Source organism: Oryx dammah, unplaced genomic scaffold (genome assembly GCF_014754425.2).
Source record: "Oryx dammah isolate SB20612 unplaced genomic scaffold, SCBI_Odam_1.1 HiC_scaffold_18, whole genome shotgun sequence".
NCBI lineage: Eukaryota > Metazoa > Chordata > Mammalia > Artiodactyla > Bovidae > Oryx > Oryx dammah.
This window is the reverse complement of record NW_024070202.1, coordinates 75258003-75278878: the sequence shown is the minus strand read 5'-3', so window position 1 is coordinate 75278878 and position 20876 is coordinate 75258003. Positions and strand designations below refer to the sequence as shown.

The 20876-nt window shown below is 49.6% G+C and overlaps 1 protein-coding gene across 4 annotated transcripts in view; it reads right to left on the bottom strand.

The window, feature by feature from the left end:
* Window positions 1-2688: 2688 nt before the first annotated feature.
* TNS3 (tensin 3) overlaps window positions 2689-20876 on the bottom strand; it is a 221616-nt gene continuing 203428 nt past the window's right edge. For all 4 annotated transcript variants that reach the window (XM_040259791.1, XM_040259792.1, XM_040259789.1 and 1 more), the window contains 8 exons: window positions 18085-18216; window positions 14865-14960; window positions 13927-14004; window positions 13088-13165; window positions 9194-9362; window positions 7024-7092; window positions 6897-6923; window positions 2689-5518 (listed from right to left, as the gene is read on the bottom strand). In XM_040259791.1, coding sequence (XP_040115725.1) covers window positions 5374-5518; window positions 6897-6923; window positions 7024-7092; window positions 9194-9362; window positions 13088-13165; window positions 13927-14004; window positions 14865-14960; window positions 18085-18216 — 794 coding nt within the window. In that variant the 3' untranslated portion in view covers window positions 2689-5373. The remainder of the gene's footprint in view (window positions 5519-6896; window positions 6924-7023; window positions 7093-9193; window positions 9363-13087; window positions 13166-13926; window positions 14005-14864; window positions 14961-18084; window positions 18217-20876) is intronic.

Here is a 20876-nt window from a genome sequence, read left to right as displayed (position 1 = left end):
ACCTGCGCGGGGGCAGCACCAGGCCCCAGACCACCGTGGGCTGCACTCCCATCCACTATTCAGGCTTTGGGTGAATAGTGCCCTGAGGTCTCACTGGCCCCTGTAGGGTTGCCTGAGGCATGGAGGGGGTCTCAGTAAGGGAGAAGGTGGCAGGCCCAAGGCTGAGAGAGCCTTCCCTGGCCTGGCATTTACTGTGGGGGATCACTTGCCTGTGGGAGACACAGAGTGCTTCCAGGAGGGGGCAGGACCCCTGCCTGTGCCCCCAGCACCCCAGTGTCTCTGGGATGGGGAAGGAAGTCTCAGATCCCCAGGGACAAAAGGCTTTGGGAACCAGGTCAGTTGTGGCAGAATCCCTTTTGCTGGGACCCTCACAGGTGACAGGCTTTTGAGGAGCCCACCACAACCCTACTGTTGCCCCAGCCCAGGCTTGGGCTGTAATTGGGCTGTGGTCTGATTCCTCAAGAACTTTAATGTCATTTGTTCTTGGACCATTTTTCTTGTTACAAATTCAACAACGCTGCAGCTCAAATGTGTCCAGACAGAGCCCATTCCCAGGTCGTGCAATGTTCCTTCCCTGTACCCCAGGTCCACCTGGAAACCAGTTCCATCTTGAGCTGGGCTCCAGTGCCCCTGCTTTGTGAAACGTGACCTTTGGGCCACGGTTGGGGGCAGTTCATCCCACTACCTTGGAGACCACACACAAACCTCTAGGAGACAAAAAAGCCAGGACCATGAAGGGTCAGAACTGATGGCCCCCAGAAAACTGGTGGCCCCCAGAAAACTGGTGAGCGGGGCCATAACTAACGGATCCAGGATATGAGTGGGCAGGGCGAGATGGGGAGTCACTGATAGGTCCAGGACCCAAGTGGGTGGGGCAAGGGGTTTTATCACTGATAGGTCCAGGACCCTAGTGGGTGGGGCAAGGGGGTCTGTCACTGATAGGTCCAGGACCCTAGTGGGTGGGGCAAAGGGGCGGTCACTGATAGGTGGCTGAGTGATGAACAGAGAGTGGTGAAGCTCCCCCGCGTAAGGCAAAGGCTGTCCAGCGAGGCCTAGGGGCACTGGGTCTCGGACAGTTCTCTCTGTAGTCTAGGGCTGTGGTGACAAATCCAGATTGTGTCCTTGAAAGCGCACCTATAAGATGGGTAGAACCAGAGCCCCTCTGCTTTTTCTCCCTGCTGTGACACTGGTCAAGGGTGCAGGGCCTAGTGAGAACCTTCTGTTGGATAAGATTCAACCCACCTCCACCTGCTCTCCCTTCCACTCTCAGCACCAACCATGGGGCCACTACAGGGCCTCCTTCACAGCACAGCCCCCTGGGCATGTCAGCAGAGCAAAAAGCAGAAGGCTGCACAGGTATACCCAGCTGTGAGGAAACTTTGAGGTTTGGGGAGGGGACTAGCTCCTTAGTCCATAATCAAAATGGGCCCAGGGTCTGTTTCTTTTCTGACCTGGAGCAGAAGCAGCCCTGGGGGTTTAGCCACATGGTCGCCTTAGTCCTGAGCCTGGTCATGCCTTGGCCCCAGTGTGCATCACAGCCAGGACCCAAATCTCACATGCACTGGTCATACCCAGCCTCATCTTCCTTTCTCGTTGCAGGCTCTGGCATAGTCAGTGGAACTGAAGCCACCATGCTGCTGCTGCTGCTGTCGCTTCAGTCGTGTCCGACTCTGTGCGACCCTATAGATGGCAGCCCATGAGGCTCCCCCATCCCTGGGATTCTCCAGGCAAGAACACTGGAGTGGGTTGCCATTTCCTTCTCCAATGCATGAAAGTGAAAGTCAAGCCGCTCAGTCGAGTCCGACTCTTAGCGACCCCATGGACTGCGGCCCACCAGGCTCCTCCATCCATGGGATTTTCCAGGCAAGAGTGCTGGAGTGGGGTGCCATCGCCTTCTCCATCCACGTGGCTTAATCCCCATGGCTTCTTCCACTCCAGCTGAGGAAAGAAACCAACCCTAGAGGGCAGAAAGCCAGCACAGTGGGGCTCCACCTAGCTGGGGGATGAGCCCCACAAGCCCACGAGAGCCTGCAGAACTGTGCTGGGACCGTCATCAGCATCTATTGAAAAGAAATAAGTGAACCCACCAGACTTTGGGGCTTATCTGGTGGGTCATATAGTAAAGAATCCGCCTGCAACGTGGGAGACCTGGGTTTGATCCCGGGGTTGGGAAGATCCCTTGGAGAAGGGAACAGCTACCCACTCCAGTATTCTGGCCTGGAGAATTCCATGGACAGAGGAGCCTGGCAGGCTACAGTCCATGGGGTCACAAAGAGTTGGACAGGACTGGACTTTTTATATTCAGGTTCAGCACCCACTCTGATTAAACACCTGGGAAGTCCCATTAGAGGCTGACCTACACTAGGAGCTTCCTCCTATAGTTACTGGATTAGGGGCTTTACATCAATATCAAAAACGTAGCAGCACCTATGATCAATACCATGTCATTATTAAATTCTGAAAATCTCTGAATACAATTTTTCAAGTCTCTGGGCAGAAATCAAACTATATTCCTGAAGGAAAAATATATAATAAGTTTGTAAGTGAAGCCACTCATTCATACACAATCCCCTTCAAACTCCCAGATACACACACACACAGGCATATTCAGACATGTACACACACCCATCCACACTTCCACACACCCTGTGGGGCACTTCCATCTAATACCACAAATGCTTGCCTCACTGAGGCTTATCAAGTTTATACTTTTATTATACTCTGAATAGAGGTGATATTTAAAGAGCAGAGAAAATGACTATACAAAGGATTTATAGAACATTCATTTACATACTGGGTATATTCTTTACAATATAAGAAAAGTAAAAATATCCACTACTAGGTAAGGCAGAGAAGGAGACACAGTGAGGTCTCTGATGCTGAGCATACACACGGAGACCCTTAAATGCGGTGTGACTTAACACGTTTACAGGTTAACACTGGAGGAATACAGCATAGGTTAATGAGCAGGTTAACAGGCTCTGACTATGAGGCTATGATGCTAGTGGGGTGCAGTCCTTGTGCACAATCCAGCACAGTACCCCTGTGCCCATGGGCACCCCAGATACCTGGGGATGTTCCTTCCCTGCCTGCCCAGAGCCAGTGTTGGTGGTGGGGCTGCCCAAGGTCTGAGCACAAAGTTCATGGACTTGTCTTGTTCCATTTTATGCATATGTAACACACTGTTGTACCGCTCCTCAGAAACCAGGAAACTCGATTCCTTTCATTCCTTACTCCAGAGGGAGCCGGTTGCTGGGAGGAACCTTCCTTGACCACTGAGAGTGAAAGGCTCAGCTGCCAGTCAGTTTAAAAACCAAATGTCATGGCTTGCATGATCTGGACAAGGACAGCCAGGGGTGGGAGAAGGTCCCTCTGTGGCTGGGGCAGTTGATGCTACTAAGTCCAGAACCCCTCGTGAGCCCTTTCTTCCTCCATCAGAAGGGTAAGGGACCTGGCCTGCAGTCTCTGGGTCAAGCTTGTGGACCAGCATCTCAGGAGGAGGCCCCTTTGGGGGCCAGCACAAACCTCTGCTCCTCTTCGCTGAGTTCTGCTGTGAATGAAAACCTGAAATGCTGGATGCCCCACCCCAGTGACCAAGGCATCAGGCCTCTGGAGACACCGGCACATTCTCCTTGGCTGTGCCGCCACGTGTCAGAGAAGAGGGTCCACAAGGACCAAGGCAAACATTTGGCACAGAAACGAGGCACTTGTGTTGGTGCATCAATAGGAGCTAAACAGTGGACTCACCCACCTGCTTTCACACACACACACTCACACACACACACAAACAGTGCCCACTGGATTCGGTGGATCCCACCTCTGCTGTCGCTAACTGTCTCTGCCCCACTTTAGAAACAAAGAATCCACAGAGCACATTTTCAAACACTAGCGTGACGACTGCCGCGGTGATTCCTGGTGTTTGAAAAGCTGGTGCTTGATTTGGGAAGCGGAGGAGATGGACAGTTCTTCGGGGATGGAGAGCCGCGGCGTGAACGTCTGGGGCAATGAGAAGGAGATGAGGGCTTTATGACAACGTTGCCCAGCTCTGTCTCTTGCTCTGGGGAGCCTGCAAGACCACTGGCTTCTCCCAAACCTCTGACCACTGACGGATTCAGTGGACAGACCTCCACTTACCAACATGCACATCAGCGTAAACAGCATGCCTGATTTGGTGCCTAAGATGATGCAGAAGAGCTGGGAACCAGTGTAGAACACCTCCCCTTGCTCAGGTGCCAGAACACATGGATGCCAACGGGAGACAACAGGCGGGGTGGAGACAGACGAGCACTCCCACAGGTCAACGGTTCTGGGGTGGTGATCTTTCCCAGGCCCCAAGACGGCCGAGGACAGCGATACAGAGCAAGCCTGAGTCTCAAACTAATCATGTCCCACCCCTCAAAACTTTCCTCCCCAGAAAGGCTGTATGTGCAGCCAGGAAACCACACGTGGATGGTCAAGTGTTTGGAAGGCTGCTTGTGGAAACCAAATATGGATGGTCAAGCGTTTGGAAGGCTGCTTGAGGCAAAGCCAGTTTTGGCAGCCGCCCTCGGGCAATGACAGCTGAGAGCATGGCCAAGAGTCCATACTGCACTCCTGGTACATCTACCGGGGTAGACGCTTGTCTTAGAACCCCGACCTTGGCAGACGGCAGCACATAGACACCAGTACAGCATAACAAAGGTAAGCTGTTATCATAAATAACTTGGCAAAAGTAAAATATAAATTATATGGAAATGGGGCTTTTCTCCTATCTTCTCACTTTTCCCTCACGGCCCAGTGTGCCATTCAGACCTGGTATGTGAGCGGAGGTGGGGAGCTGTCCCCACGCTTGGGCTCTGGCCTCACTGTGACCAATGTGACCTTTCTTGTCCTCGCCGCCCATCACATCATCCCCTCGCCCACGATGCCACAGTGCTCCAGGAGGGCCTGACCTGCACGAACCTTCAACCAACATGCATCCCCTTCTCAGGTTAATCAATATCTCCACTGTGGGAGGACAGAGGCCCTGGCGTGTCCACTGGCCAGGAGCACTCTGACATGGCAGTGATGAGGCACTCAGGGCCATGGGGAGCAGGCTGGGCTCCCCTCCTTCCCATAAATAAACACCAGAGTGCGAGGAACAGGGGTCCCCACGTCTCCTTGAATAGTTCTTTCCCGAGCGGGGACTGGATGGGCGCACCTGATGTCCAACTTCCTCTGCCCAGAAAGCACTGGGCTACAGAAGTGCATCCATGAGCTGTGCCCCTCAACTGAGGCCACAGGCGGCAAGGTTGTTTGTTCTCATGTTTGAAAAGTCGGAGGAGCCCCTTTCCCTCCTAATGCTGGACTACCAGGGTCACATCGGCCCCTCTGGAGTCTCTGGGCTGTGAGGGCTCATATCTTCTTAGGGGAGCCGATCATGACCTTTGACACGAAGTTGACAATGGCGCTGGCCGGCTGCTCAGGGTCATGCTCTGCAAACAAGTGGCACACGTTGTCCGTGGCACTGCCCTGCTTCCGGGCCACAAATCCAAAGACTCTGCAACAGGAAAGGTGGGTTAGCATGCCAGTCAAGGCCCATCACTCCCACAGGGTGCATGCCTCTGCTTCTTCCCTCACCATCGTCGCCTCTAACCACCACCTCTCCAGAGTCTTGGGGCAATATCCCCTGCCAGATACCTGCCCATACATCCCCTCCACACCAGCAGGAAGATGCTATGCCCAGACTTCGCAGGGGAGGAAACTAAGGAGCAGGGCTGGGAGGGCAATGAGACTGGGACCTGAACTTAAGACTTGGGTCTAGCCTGGCTGGAATCCTCCAGACCCGTCAGATCCTGGGCACCAGTCCCGAGAATCTGGGGAGGACCCTTGCTTCACCACAGGAGCTGCCTGTTTCCTCCTCACACCATCAGAGCAGACAGGCGCAGACAGGCCCAGATACCTGCAGATGCCAGCACCCCAGCCTCGGTTCCTGGGGTTGGGGGGGCTCTGCCTAGATGGCCACACTCCCAGCCACTGGGGCTGGAGGATGAGGGGTGCTAAAAACACACCAGGGGCTCCCTGCCCAGGCCACATATGTGCAGGAAAGGAAACTGTTTAAAAGAACAGCACAATCTCTTTTTTCTGAATAAGCTTTCGTGAGCCCCAAACAACACAATTACTACCATTATCCAAACCCAAATCCCTGGATTATCCCTTATCTAAGGTCCTTCTTCTCCTTCTCAGAGAAATGAAGGATGTTTTTATCTGAGCTGAGTGGTTTCCACCCCACAGGAGGGACAGGCCAATGGCACTCAAGTGACCCTCCGGGGCAGCAAACCCCACGAATGGGGAGCGCATTTGGTCCTAAGAGCCAGAGCTGGGGTGGCCTGGGGGTACTGCCCCTTCTGGGGGGATGGGGAGGCGGCCTAGCACTTTATCAGATGCCAAGACAAAGCTACAAACACAAACTTGGAATCCCAGGAGAGGGATCCTGCGGTGAGACATTTGTGGTCATCAAATTTAGGCGACACAGAGATGGCCACCTGTGGGGGTGTCGACAGCTCTGGGGGACTGGAGGTTACATGGGCAGCAGGGTTGGGGGCTCCCGCTGGTCTGGGAAGCACTGACACCTACTGCACCCACGTGGCCCTCCCTCCTAACATACCAAACCCCTCCTCAACTGCCGGAAACGCCATGCAATCTGCTTCATGCTATTTATACCCTACTTTATGGGTCAAATGGAAGTTTTGCTCATTCAGAGAAGAGTAAACAAAAAAGTTAACCCTTGGCAGGCCCTTTCTGCATAAAAAGAACACTTGCATTTCTGTTTAAAGCCAAACCCAAACCCATAAGCATTATTTGTCATCTTCCTCTTTGGAGATCTGCAGTGGAGTGAGTGTCAACTGAGAGAGGACAAAGGCAGGCTGGCAACGTACCTCGAGCAAGGGCCGTCTGTGACCCACCTTGCAAATCAGAACAAGAGAAGAGTCACGTTAATTTCTTTATTAACTTAAAAAGCCAAAGAAGCACGTGCATCACTTAGTAGGGATGCGGGCATCTTACTTTCTGTCCTGTGGATCCAGCGCACAGAAGATCACGCTGCTCACGGGGTAGTGTCTCCGGAAGAAGAGCCTGCAGGGACACAGGGGAGCACAAGCCCGTCACCGGGGTCTTGCAGTGACAGTGCTGCCCTAGGAGGGTCCCCCATGAGGAGGTTTAGCAGGGGCAGAAGTCTATTTTATGCTTTTACTGGTCATCTGGAGAAAAGAGTAGAGTGTACATTTGTTAGAAATCAGCAGACATATGAAGCTGGGCGCTTGGGAAGGAGCAAGTTTTGGGGTGAACGCAAGCACCGTGAAGAGCAAAATGGAGAAATTGCATCAAACTGAGTGAGTCCTGGCCTTCCTGCCTTCATCCCAGGAAACCACCAACTATCTGCAGCCTTAGATGATTGCCTGTGAAAAGGGCTTCAGTATATAGCCCGCCATTCTCCTGCGAGAGGAACCCAGCCACCCCCATAAGGGATCTAATGGCCTGCTGTAAACTGTGCACATTAAATTCACTGGCAGGTGCTGCTAACGCCAGGTCAGTACAGCCGCCGGGGGAACCATCAGAGGACCCCTCTGTACTGGTCCCAGCCCCTGTCACTCATCCTTTGCTTCATGGCCAGCCCTCCCTGCTCCTCTGAGCTGGCCAGCCCTGTGTGCCCCACTCCAGCTGGACAAGTGCCCCCTCCTCCTGAGGGAGGTGGTGTCCCCAGAGGCCAGCATAAGGGAAAGGCACGGGTGGAACCAGGCACCTTTCCATGGGGGATCCTGAGGACACAGGATCAGGATCAGCTGTACAGCCATGTTCCATCTGGCAAAAAGCAAGCTCCTGAGTGCTGTGGGCACAGCCCATCCTCAGGGTTTTGTAAGCACACGGGGAAACCAGAGGTATACAAAGAGCACACCGGTAGCAGATGCAAATAGAGGCTGCAAAGAAGGAGCCATGCTGTCCCGCCTGATCCTGTGTCCACACTTCGGCCAAGCCAGGCTCGCGGCTTGTGTCTATTTCATTCGAGTTGCAAACATTCCGAGACAGTTACCTTGGTGCAGCTTGAAATGTGAGGGAACTGAGTGCAAGGCATGCAGAGCCTGCTGCGCAGACCACTTGGGTCAAGAGGGAAGCGAGGACCCCAATTTGAGCGGCAGAACCCACACCCCACCCCACACTTCCCGCCTATTTTATCCTGAGAGCAGTGGTTCAGAGCCCCTCCCAAGCCCGGGGCTAGCTCTGGAGCAGGGGCCATGCTGGGAAGAGCTCCTCACACACTGGTGTGGGCGCTGCCCTTCCAGCTGGCATGGGGACTGGGGGCATCGTACCCCTCGAAGCTCCTGCCACCACTCTGCTTTTAGCTGATTGGGCTCCTTCATTAATTACAGCAGGCTGTTTCCATTGCAAATAAAAAAGTGCCTCTGAAATGCTTTTCATCCTGAGGTCAAAGGCTCTGTCCAGGCACCTAACCCTGCTCTGTGCTCAGGCTGGAGCTCCACAAGTGCCCCCTCTCCCTGAACCTCTGCTCACTTGGAACCCACTCAGCGACAGCTTGGCGGGAAGTCCCTGGAAATTGAAACAGCATCTACTGCCTAGATGTTCAAATGTTGCTAACTAAGATATAGTACTATACAGTATCTAAATAATAGTTAATAATTATTAACATAAATTATTCTTTCATATTATATATATTATATAATTAACATGAACTGAATACTGAAATAATATCTAACAAGGTTACACTCTTACCTGAAACAGGATAACAGTTATAACTTCTGTCATAACTGTTAGAAGTAATGACACTAAAGCAAAGATGAGTAGAGTCTATCACAGTCACGGAGTATTTTTACAGAAATGACTTAAAAGATTTTTGCATTTGCAGATTACACACACACTGTGTGTTTATCTAAGAGATACTCGAAGATCTATGTATCTTTTAAAAAATTTTACTGATTCTTTAGAAAAACAGCATGTGGGCCAAATGTTAATAGTTTATATATGTCTCTGGGGACATACCGAACATCAAGACAAAGCACAGACTGACCGGATCATTGATTCGTTCCTGAACTGCAGAGCTCTGCCTAGGTGACCACCACACGTCCAGGGGCCTGAGCAGAGCTGGTAGGAGGTCTAACCCCAGGTGAGGCCAGAAGCCTTGCCCACCCACCCTGGCAGCCCGGCCGCTGTGCACACTCACTTCCTCTGGTTGTCCGTCAGGGTGATGCCCTGGGCCGACACCTTGAAGTGCACGACTGTGGACACGGGAGGTGGCTCCTGGACTAGGGTCATGCTCAGGGCCTTCTGGATGGCTTGGTGGCCTGTGAGGGACTCCATCTCCACGGAGTTCAGGTACCACACATTGCAGGCTGGAAGACACAGGGGAAGCGGCGTTAATGCGTCTGCCAGACTCAAGGGCCCTGGGGCTTATGAATGACGTGCATAAATTCGTGGCCAGGTGTATCTGAGGCAAGCGCCCTTTATTTCTAATTCCAAAGGTGTGAAGAGTAAGTGACTCAGAGACACACACGCCCAGCACTGGAGTCAAGGAGACTTCACCCACTGGTCAGGATGCGTTTCCACCTCTGCTGAGTTATTTATACCTGGCATCTCTGGGGGGGTGGGGGCACTGGAGGCACCTCCCTCAGTCTCAGTGTGGGCCTAGGTGGGATGAGAGCCCAACCACACCTGCAGTTAAGGAAACATCCCAAGAGGGGAGAGTGCCGTCTGGACCCTAAATATCCACCCTGCACGGAGTTCTAAAAGCACAGGCATCCAGAAAGAGCTGCTGAGAACGAATGACTTGCAGTGACTCAGAAAACAGTGTGCAGGCAAAGAGCTGGGACAGCCTGCCCCATCCACACACTGCGGGGCGCTGGGGGCTTGTCCACTGCCATCACCCCTTGGAGAGGCAAATAGCTGATTGTGAATGAGGCTTTGTAAACAGCCTGAAGGCCTTTTGAGCCTAGCTCCCTGCATAAGTTAATGGGTTGTTGTGACCATGGGACACTCAGACTCTGCTTGAAGTTCAGTTGTGTAGGAGCCATGACCTCGCCTGGCCACTCCCCAAGGATGTGTCCCCTCCAGGAACAGAGCCGCTCTCATTCCCCACTCTGCCAAATGCAGCTCTGAGAGTAAGTAGGGGTATCTTCACTCCACCTCTAAAGGCCTCTAGATATTCACTAAACAGAGGCAAAAGTGCTTTCCTGTGACTGGAACGATTAACCGGGCTGTGTCCCCACCCAGGCTGTCTTCCTTTGGGAAAGTCTCCCTGGAGGCCTGGCCACGAACTGGCTCTGCCTCTATCACAACTTCTGAGACCGAGCAGCAGTCACACCTGTTGGCAGGTGTGCCGCCACGTGACCACAAAGGCGGGTTAAGAACAGAAGTAAAGTACAGTGTCCCTGCTGTCAAGATGTAGGGCACCCACAAGAACCCTGTGGCTTGTCCACAGCCCTCTTAAGCTGGGGCTGCTAGGACTGCTTCTAATGCTGCAAAAACAGCCTGGCCTGAAACTAATAAGCAATTATAGCAAGGCTGCAGGAATAAGGTGAATATAGAAGTTAATCACTTCCCTAAGAACAAGAGGAATTTGGAATTAAAAACACAATCCCGATTTATATTAGCACCCCAAAAATGAAATAGGTATAAGTCTAATAAAATATTGTATGTACAAGATCTATATGAGGAAAACTACAAAACTCCCACTAATAAAATCAAAGAACTAAACTAAATATTCCACATTCATGAATGGGAAAACTCAATATATAATTAAGATGTCAGTTCTTCCCAATGTGATCTGCAGAGGCAATGAAATCCCCATCTATATTGCAGCAACTTACTCTGTGGGTATGAACAAACCTACTCTAATGCTTATATGGAGAATAAAAGACCCAGGGAAGTCAACACAATATTGAAGGAGAAGAACCAAATGAGAGGACTGATAATATTAATACTTGACTTTAAGACTTACTGTAAAATGTCAGCAATCAAGACAGTGTGGTATTGATGAAATAATAAGACAAACAGATGAACAGAGGAATGAACAGAGAGTCCAGAAATAGACCCACATAAATATAGTCAGTTGACCTTTGATAAAGGAACAAAGGAGATACAATGCAGCAAAGACAGTCTTCTGCCACAAATGGTGCTGGAACAACTGGACACCCACATGCAAAAACAATCAATCTAGACAGGGACCTTAAACCCACCACAAAAATTAACTCAAAATAGAAGAGACGTAAATGTACAATGTAAACTATAAAACTCACAAGACAGGAGAAAACTGAGATGACTTTGGTGATAACTTTCTAGATACAAAAGACATGATCCATGAAAAGAAGTATTGATAAACCGGGCTTCATTAAAATAAAAAAACTTTTGCTCTGAGAGACACTGTCAAGAGGTTGAGAAGACAAGCTGCCTTCTAGGAGAAAGTATTTGCAAAAAACAAATCTCACAAAGAACCAAAATATACAAAGAACTCTTAAAATTTAACAATAAGAAAACAAATAACCCTACTAAAAAATGGACAAACGACCTTTACAGACACCTTACCAAAGAAGATATGAATGAAGATGGCAGACAGGTGCATGAAAGATGCTCCCCGTCAAAAGCCATTGGGAAGATGCAAATGTAAATGACAGTGAGACACCACTAACCACCTATTCTGAATGACAAAAATCTAGGACACTGGCAACACCAACTGCTGGGAGGGTGTGGAGCAGCAGGGAGTCTCATGCATTGATGTGAGAATGCAAAACGGTGCAGCCACTTGGGAAGACAGTTTGGTGGTTTCTCACAAAATAAACATACTCTTACCATATGATCCAGCAACTGTGCTCCTTGATACTTATCCAAAGGAGTTGACAATTACGTCCACATGAAAACCTGCATGTGGATGTTTATAGCAGTTTTATTCACAATTACCAAAATACATAAGCATTCAGGATGTCCTTCAGGGGGTGAATGGATAAAGTGTGGTATATCCAGGCAATGGACTATTATTCAGCACTAAAAGGAAACAGCTCTCAGGCCCTAGAAGGACATGGAGGAATCTTAAACGCGTAATACTAAGTGAAAGAGTCCAATCTGAAAAAGCTCCACATACTGTATGATTCTAATCATATGACATCCCGAAAACGTGAAACCACAGAGACAATAAAAGGATTGGTTTGCCAGGATTTGGGAGGAGGGATGAGCAGGCGGAGCACAGAGGATGTTTTGGGCAGTGAAACTATTTTGTGTGATACTACAATGGTGGATACATGTCATTAAACATTTGTCCAAATCCACGGGCTTCCCAGGTGGCGCTACTGGTAAAGAACACGTAGCCAATGCAGACATAAGAGACTCAGGTTCGATCCCCGGGTCCAAAGATCCCCTGGAGGAGGGCATGACAACCACTCCAGTATTCTTGCCTGGGAAATCTCCGTTGACAGGGGAGCCTGGCAGGCTAGAGTCCATGGGGTCTCAAGCAGTGGGACACGAATGAAGCAACTTAGCACGCACGCATGGAATGTACCCCAGGAGTGAACAGTCAACTATGGACTCCAGGTGACTGAGGAGGGCCAGCATAGGTTCATCAGCTCTAATAAATGCCCCACCTGCTGGAGGATGTTGTTAATTGAGAGAGGCTGTGCATGTGTGGGGGGATAGGGGGTGTAAGAGAACCTCTGCAGCACCTTCTATGAACCCAAAACTGTGCTAAAAAATAAAATCTATTAAGAAAAGAGTCCCCCAGTAGCTCGCTGTCTGGGGGTTGCTGTCACCCTGGGTCAAACTGTGGACTCGCTGATCACTTTACTATGTATCTGCTGGAGGGGCACGTTACCCACAGTCTATCTGACCACTTCCCCAAATGAAACACAGGTTGTGACATTTATACTACTGAATTTGGTCTTGTTCAGCCTGTGGAGTCCTGGCCCTGCCACCAGGACACTTGCCCCGCCACCCCCAGCCCAGTCCTGTGGTGGCTTCTACAGAAGGAAGCCTCCCCTGACACAGCAAGGAAAGGAACCCAGACTGCAGGCAAGAAAGGAATCCCATCTCTGCCCAGGAGCCAGGAGGAGAGGAATACACAGCGAGGACTGACCTGCCCCTTGCTTCAGCAGCTCGGCCGCAGAGTTGGCCGCCGTTTGCTGAGGATTTTCGGCTATTTCCTCCAACGGATCTGCAGGAAGAAGGAGCGAGAAAATGCATGACAACGTGGATACTCATGACTGCATCCTGGAGGGCGACAGGCAGGCTCTGCAGAGCTGGGCCTTCCTCCGGGCAACAACAGCTGCACCCAGAGAAGCCATCATCACACTTCAGGCAAAATCTGGGATGGCACAGGCCAGAAAATTACCCTTCTCATCTATGAATTAATTTATATGAACAATTACATTCTGAAACATAAGTCACATCTGCCTATATTTAAAATTAATCATCTTTCTGGAACATAATGCAATTATGTGAACTTGAGATGGCCTAGGAAACCAGGGATATGTCTGATCATATGCTGTGGGTACTATTTTTAAAAATTCTTTTCCCATAGATAGTTTGAAACAAACACAAAGGTAAAGAGAATAGTTCATCTAGCACCTAAAGTCAACAATATCAACATTTTTATGATTTTGTAGAATTATAAAAATGAAATGTAAATGACCCTGCAGGTCTCTGAGTCCAAGCATTTTATATTTCTGAGCTATAGAATCTTTGCTCCACAGAAGCTTTTCACAAAGCCATGATATAAAGATATGAGCAGAGGCTGTAGGAGCAGTGGGCCACCTCTTCTTACCTGACCTGACCTTACCTGACCTGTTTACCCACAGACATGTGATAAAAGGAAGTTTTGGTCTGATTTTTCTCACTGAATCTCTATGGATTCCAACACCTTGTGAATGACCCCACACAGAGAGCCAGAGCAGCCCTGGAGCCGCGGCAGCATACCTCTATCCGGAATGAGCAGTTTGCAGGGCAAAGCCAAGGGCGTAATGGAATGCTGACACACCAAAGCCGTCAGGCTCCCTGTGAATGGATGAACAGCAAACAGAAGTGAGCACAGCCCTAAATACTGCATTGCTCAGCCAATTCATCTACTGAAAGGAGGCTGCTGTAAAGCATGACATCTTATATTTTTAGCAACCTACATACTCAATAACTGTGGGAATTTGTGCAAAGCTTCAATGAAGCAGCAAGTTCAGCAGATGGCGAAGGGGCAAGTAACAGGACTACAGATGATTCTCATCAAAGATATGCCATTGCCAATTTATAAAGAATAAGTCACACAGTCTGCTGATTCTGAGACCACTCCCACTGGCACCACCAAATCGTCTCTGTAAGGTGATGCTTTGGTTTGCTCAAGCTCTGCCTGTGAGTGCATGCCATATTTTGGACATGCCTGTAGGGTCAAGCATTGGAGGAGGAAATGGCAACCCACTCCAGCATTCTTGCCTGGAGAATCCCAGGGACGGCGAAGCCTGGTGGGCTGCCATCTATGGGGTCACACAGAGTCGGACACAACTGAAGCGACTTAGCAGCAGCAACAGCAGTAGGGTCAAAAATTATCTCTTCTCACAGGGAATCTGTGCTTTCCTTGTGCCCGGTGGACTGCCAACCTTGTGCATACTTCTCTGCTCGCTTGCATGGACCATACCTAATGGAACCTGTATTTCCAATCCTAGCACGGTGCCTTTTATTTGCCTAGTTTTAAGAATGCTTTTAAGAACAATTTCATATCCAGTTTATTTTTGAAATGATAATTGAGGGATCTAAAAATGGGAATGCAAAGTAGATGCTCTGAGTGAAGCCCCAGCAGAGTGGTAGACCAACCAGAGGGAGCTCATGCTCATGGGTTCAGACACCATGTCAGGCGCTCAGCCACTTACCGAAATATGGTTCATTGGAGCACCCTTTCAACCTCACTCCTTTTGGGGTACACTCAATCAAAAAGTGCCGAACAAGTTCATTGGCCAAATCTCCAGCTGTGGGGAGAGATTTAAAAGAAAGAGAAGAGCATTTTTAAAAATGAGAGCATGGGAGGATGAGGGAGCACGAAGGAGAATCTGGCCCCTGCAACAGGTAGGCTGTCAACAACCACTTCAGGAATAACAGCTGGACTGCAGGATAGTGGCTGAGCACCGCCTGGATGGGCAGCTAGAACTCCCTCCAGTGACCATGGCTGGAGGTGGAGGAATCCTTGGGAAAGAGCCTCAGACATTCTACAGAATTCCCAGTTATGGGAATGAGCAGCTAAGAACTGAGAACATGGACTTCCAGCTCCTTCACCTCCTAAGAAGAAGCATGATGTCCAAGAATGAATCACTGGAAAGAGCTGGAAGGGTGCCAGTCTTCTGAGTAAGATTTAGCCAGGAGTCAGGTACCCAAGCCCCTCCCGAAAGCAAGCCCTCTAATCATATTGCTACTACACTGTGTTCGTGCCAGGCCACAAGCTCAAAAAGAAAGTGCATCCTGAAAAACCACAGAATAGCAAACTGTCCAGTGGTGGAAAAGTACAAATAACAAACAGAAGAAAAAGAGGTCACTGCTGAGCTAATGAATCCCGCAGACCTTCATGCTTGCTGTGTCTGTCCTACCTCCTTCAGCACCCTCCCTGAGAATGTCTCCATGGGAACGCATTTCCATGGGAATGTGTCTGCTGTAACCTCTAACATTTCTGATGGCCAGGTCTGCTAGAGGCAGGTTTGGGCCCCACACCTGGCCCACAGCAGGTTCTCTAATAATGCTTATTATAAACAACAGTGACAAATATCAACATCAGTGTCAGCATTTCGCAGGGGCAGTATAGCTGGTAGGAAAGGAAATGATCAGATTCCATAAAAGGCAGTACTGAATAAAAATGGGGAAAAGAACATTTTGCCATTCAGCTGTGGGAGGAAAATGATCCATGGCTTCTAAACTGAAGGGAGACCCAGAGTGTGGTCTGGATGACGGTGGTGAGAAGTGACTCAGTGGGAAACCAGCTGTATAAGGGTTTGAAGAACAGCCCCCGCCACACGTCTGTCGCTGTTCCGTCTCTGGGGTACCAGGGGTGGCTGGTGACTTGCTGGGCTTTTTCCTGGTTTACTCAACTCTCCTCTCAGATCTGTCCTTACACTGTGAAATCCAAATGCCAGATCCAAGGGCTGGATGAAGACCTGGCAGCCAGATAAAATTTCACCAAGAGGATGCCAGCAATGCTACATGTCCAGAAATCTGCTATTCTAAAATCCTCTATTTTGTTGCCTTTGCCTGAAGACTGAGTCGATATTGACCTTAGAGGAGGATGTACACCTGGAGGTTAAGGATTATACACCACCACCTGTATTTCCAAAAAGATAACACATGCAGGAAAAAAAAGTTTTGGCCTAGTTTTGAAAGCTCCAGCTGAACACCAAGGGGGCAGAATCTGTGCTCATTCTGGTCCACCCTTCCCTCACCCAGATGAGCCCAGGTGCCCCAGCAAGAGTTATGTGACCTACTCACATGCCAGCCCACAATCTCCATTTAGGGGAAAAGAATCTTTTCCCTTTCCTTAGAGTTTGTGGCATAGTTGGTTAAAAAAAAAAAAAAAAGGCACAGAGGGCAGGATGAGATTAAAAAAAAAAGAATAAACCAGAAGCCATATATTAGGGGACAGAGGAAGGGAGAAAGTCCGTTGCTTTGTTGGGAACCGAGCTTGTCCCTGAGGGAGCAGTGAGAAAAGACCTGTTGATATTATATTTGAATGGGTGGTTATCAGCATGAGCTCAGGAATTTTTTTAGACGGGTTTCCCAGGTGGCGTTAGTTAGATGAAGAACCTGCTTGCTAATGTAGGAAACATGAAGAAACATGAGTTCCATCCTGGGTTGGGAAGATCCCCTGGAGGAGGAAATGGCAACCCATTCCAGTATTCTTGCTTGGAGAATTCCATGGACAGAGGAGCCTGGTGGGCTGCAATCCACAGGGTTGCAGAGTTGGACACAACTGAGTGACTAACACTTACTTTTCACATTCCCTAGCTCAGGTCCTAGAGAGAAGGAGTGATACTCTGATACCAAACAGCAAACCTAGAGATTAGATTTTGGTTTCTAGATACTATTGCCCAATATAAAGAACCAAGAATCTTTAGAGAAATGGCAGGAGCAGGGGAAGTACAAGGTAAGCCTAAAACACGCTTGCTTTCAGAAAGCTGGAGCACTCACGGGCTAATGGGGGTATGTCAGAAGGACACGGGGTCACTGGAAGGGCCTTAACTAGTTAAAAAGGCCTTAGTAGTTAAATCCAGTATCCTTGAAAACCAAAAAGCCACGGTGGTGATGGATTATGAAACACAGCAAAGGGCACGTTGGGGCTTCCCCATAAGGCTGTCACCTGTGGTTGCATACATGCACGTCTGCTTCATAATAATGTTTACCTATGCATGTAGGCATCGCAAACTCTTTTGTACCTGGCAATGTTCACGACTGAAAACATTAAAAAGATCAGAAGAAGCCCTGCCTGCACTACACATTATTCAGCTAGAATTTGCCACCAGTGCAATGTTGGACGAGAGACAGAGGAAGTCTTTGTCCTTTTCCCTGAGAAAGGAGAGTCTCAAGACTTCAGGCTTGCACTGGCCTCATCTTCAATGCATCAAAATACTCTATAGGGTGTAGGAACAAGAACCGTGTATACTGTATGCCACCTTCTATGTAAGAGAAAAGGAAAACTGCCTATTTGTGTGCACCGAACAGATAGTGAGAAGACACAGGAATTTATTACAGATGTTACCCACAGGAAGCAAGAGGGGACTGAGGCAGACAGGGCTGAAAATGGAAACCAAGACTCCTGATCAGACGCCTTGCTTTATTGTTCTGTTATCTGAACAACGGGATGGATCACCCATCAAAACAAGTTAGAAAAAGAAAAAGGAAATTTATAAATAATTAACCTTCCTTCTTGAGCTAGGACAGTACTTACTAAAATACACCCTAAAATACACACTACAATTTAATAAATAAGAATTTATTTATTAAAAAAATAAATACTAAGAGGAAAACCTATGAGTGCTGTTGCAAGTCATCCACCGCTTCATGGAAACGAAGGGAACTGACAGGCGAGGCCCCACTGAGCAGAGCAGGACCCACCTTTCTTGTTCATCTGCAGGACAGAGGGCGGGGGTGTGGCCACCTTCATGGCCAGGCCGTAGGCGCCTCGGAAGGAGTGGCTGTCCCTGACGATGAATGACCCGGGCTCCTTGTCCTTCAGCATGGCGATGGCTGCAGAGGGGAACAGACAGACGTGAGTGTCTGCAGGGGACGCCACAGCCTGACTCCACTTATGGCTGTGACAAGGGTAAGGGAAACTGCAATGACCAGAAGTTCTGTGGGGACCTGACTATTTTATTTTATAGGGTGGCCCGTCCGTTCAGATCACAAAGGTGCTGCCTTCACACGCAATTCCCGTTAACCCCACAGCATCTTTGAAGCCCAAATGAGGACCCCACCTGACAGCCCAGGAAACCGAGGCCCACTGGTTCCAGCCAGACCAGGTCTCCACACACACTGCGCGGAGCAGGAAGTCGGGCAGGGCTGCCACTTGGTCCCCAGCATGGCCCTGCCCTACAGCTCCCTGCATGGCGTTTTTCTTAGAGATTTTAGAACGTGCGCTTTCAACTTTCCATAGGAGGAAAGAAATTTCCAATCATACTTTCTGAAGACTGTGGATGTACTCCCAAAGTTACTGAATATTTAATAAAGTCCCAAGGTTTGGCCCAGGGGATAGCCGTAGAGGGCCCTCCGTCCCGTGGCTCTGAGGCAGGGGTGGCAACTGTGGCCAGCTGTTTCCAGTCTGGACAAGGCTGTGAACCCCTATTTGATGTGGCCAGTGAGGGCCATGAAATGCACCTGGCGCTGCACCGCCATCTGCCCCAGGTAGGCTGGAGCACAGGTAGCTCTAATATCACTCCCCTTGAAGCTCAAAGCCCGGCCTCCCAGGTCCTGGGCTCAGGATACAGGAAAAAAGAGGGATGGGTTAGCATCACAGTATCCTCAAGTTGATGCGGCCCAGACACCAGTGAGAAAAATTCTCCAGTAACCAGAACACCTCTCAAGATTTCTTTTGTACATTTTACAAAAAGAAAACTAGGGATTTAAAGTATAAAGCACTACACAGTTATAGCCATGGAATTGCCACCTTTCTGTAGAGCCCAGGGCCCTGTCTGGAGTAGAGTGGGCTGGACATTAACCCGGGAGTGGCTGGAAGCACCGTCAGCAACAGGAAATAACCCCAGAGAGCCCCCTGTTCCAGGCCCTCTGTGTACCCTGACTCCAGCCCCACCCCTACAACGTGGCATTTGCTTGGCTGCAGACAAAACAGGCAGTTTCTTCTACACCTTCTTCCATGCACTGCCCTAGCCCATGGCAGGACAGGCCCCAAGCACGAGCTTATGCGCATGGTGGGCAAGAAGCGGAGGAAAGCACACGCTCTCTAAGGGGAGGGGGTCTGGTGTGACCCCAGGGGTGCAAGCCTGCCACGTGGAGCCACAGCCCACCTGCTGCTCTAGTAACCCCCCCAAGACGGGTGGGGAACAGACACCAGGGACCCAGGCCCGTGCAGCAGGTCTTGTCTCATAGCATGTTTTCTGATTATGGGGGCTGAACATATGTTATTTTTTTAAAGTAGGGGAAAGATCACTTACAGAAGTTATATTTTTCAATTGGGATAACCTCACCAGAGCCTTTTCTTTGTAAGTCATGATTTTACTTCACTGTGGTACAAAGAAGTGCCCCAGCCTCGTGGGCAGCAGACTTCTGGGTGGCGGAGAGAAGGCTGGCTCCTCTCTGGCCCATTCTACCCTCTCAGGCCTCCCCTCTCCAGCTATCACCAGGCCACCTGGGCACAAGAGAGCCTGAGGGCCATGCTGGACTCATTGTTTCTGAAACAGAAATGAACCCTTGCTGAGGTTGTGAGAACGAGCTCGTGTACCTCCAGGGGCAAGGCCAGGTCTGCCGTGTGGCTGCACGGGCAGCAGCCACATCCTTACCACCTCTCTCCCTGCAGCTGGAGCTTTCAAGGATGCTGGAGCAGAGACCAGAGAGGACGGCTGGTACAGTCATACTTCATTTCTACTTTAGGCTTTCCCTGGTGGTACAGTGGATACAAATCCGCCTGCCAATGCAGGGGACATGGGTTCAATCCCTGGTCTGGGAAGTTTCCACATGTCGCGCTCGGAGCAACTAAGCCTGTCAACCCACAACTACCGAGCCCAAGTACTGCAAGTACTGCAAGTACTGAAGCCTGAGCACCCAGAGTCTGTCCTCAGCAACAAGAGAAGCCACCACAATGAGAAGCCCATGCACCACCACAATGAAAAGTAGCCCTGGCTCGCTGTAACGAGAGAAAGCCTACAGAAAGCTACGAAGACCCAGTGCAGCCAAAAATAAATTAATTAAAAATTTTTTTTCTGCTTTACTTTGGAGCCGCTTTTCTCCTGAGGTTTTTATGTTCACCTTTTAAAAAACTCCCAAGGAAAAAAAAAAAAAAACTCCCAAGGAACTAACCTTTCCATAGTAATATGTAAACAGTTGTGCTCCAAAACAGGCAATAGGTTTTCTGCCCCTCCTGCATCTCCCTGAAATTTTATCACAGTTTTTCCAGAAAACGGCACATCCCAGCGGTTACAACAAAACCCACAAGAGGCTCTCTTCCATTTGGAGAAGTTGGCACACCCACCAGAGCATACGTTTGTGTAGGTGTTGTCTGCACAAAATATCCAGAAAATAGAAGAGGTTCCACTTTTGGAGTTCAACTGGAAAAATCAATGCCCCATGCACATAGTAGCTATTTTGAGATGGGGTCCACCCCAAAGAAATATTTTTAAATGTGTGGCTAAGGTGGCTTAGACAGTAAAGAATCCACCTGCAGTGCGGGAAACCTG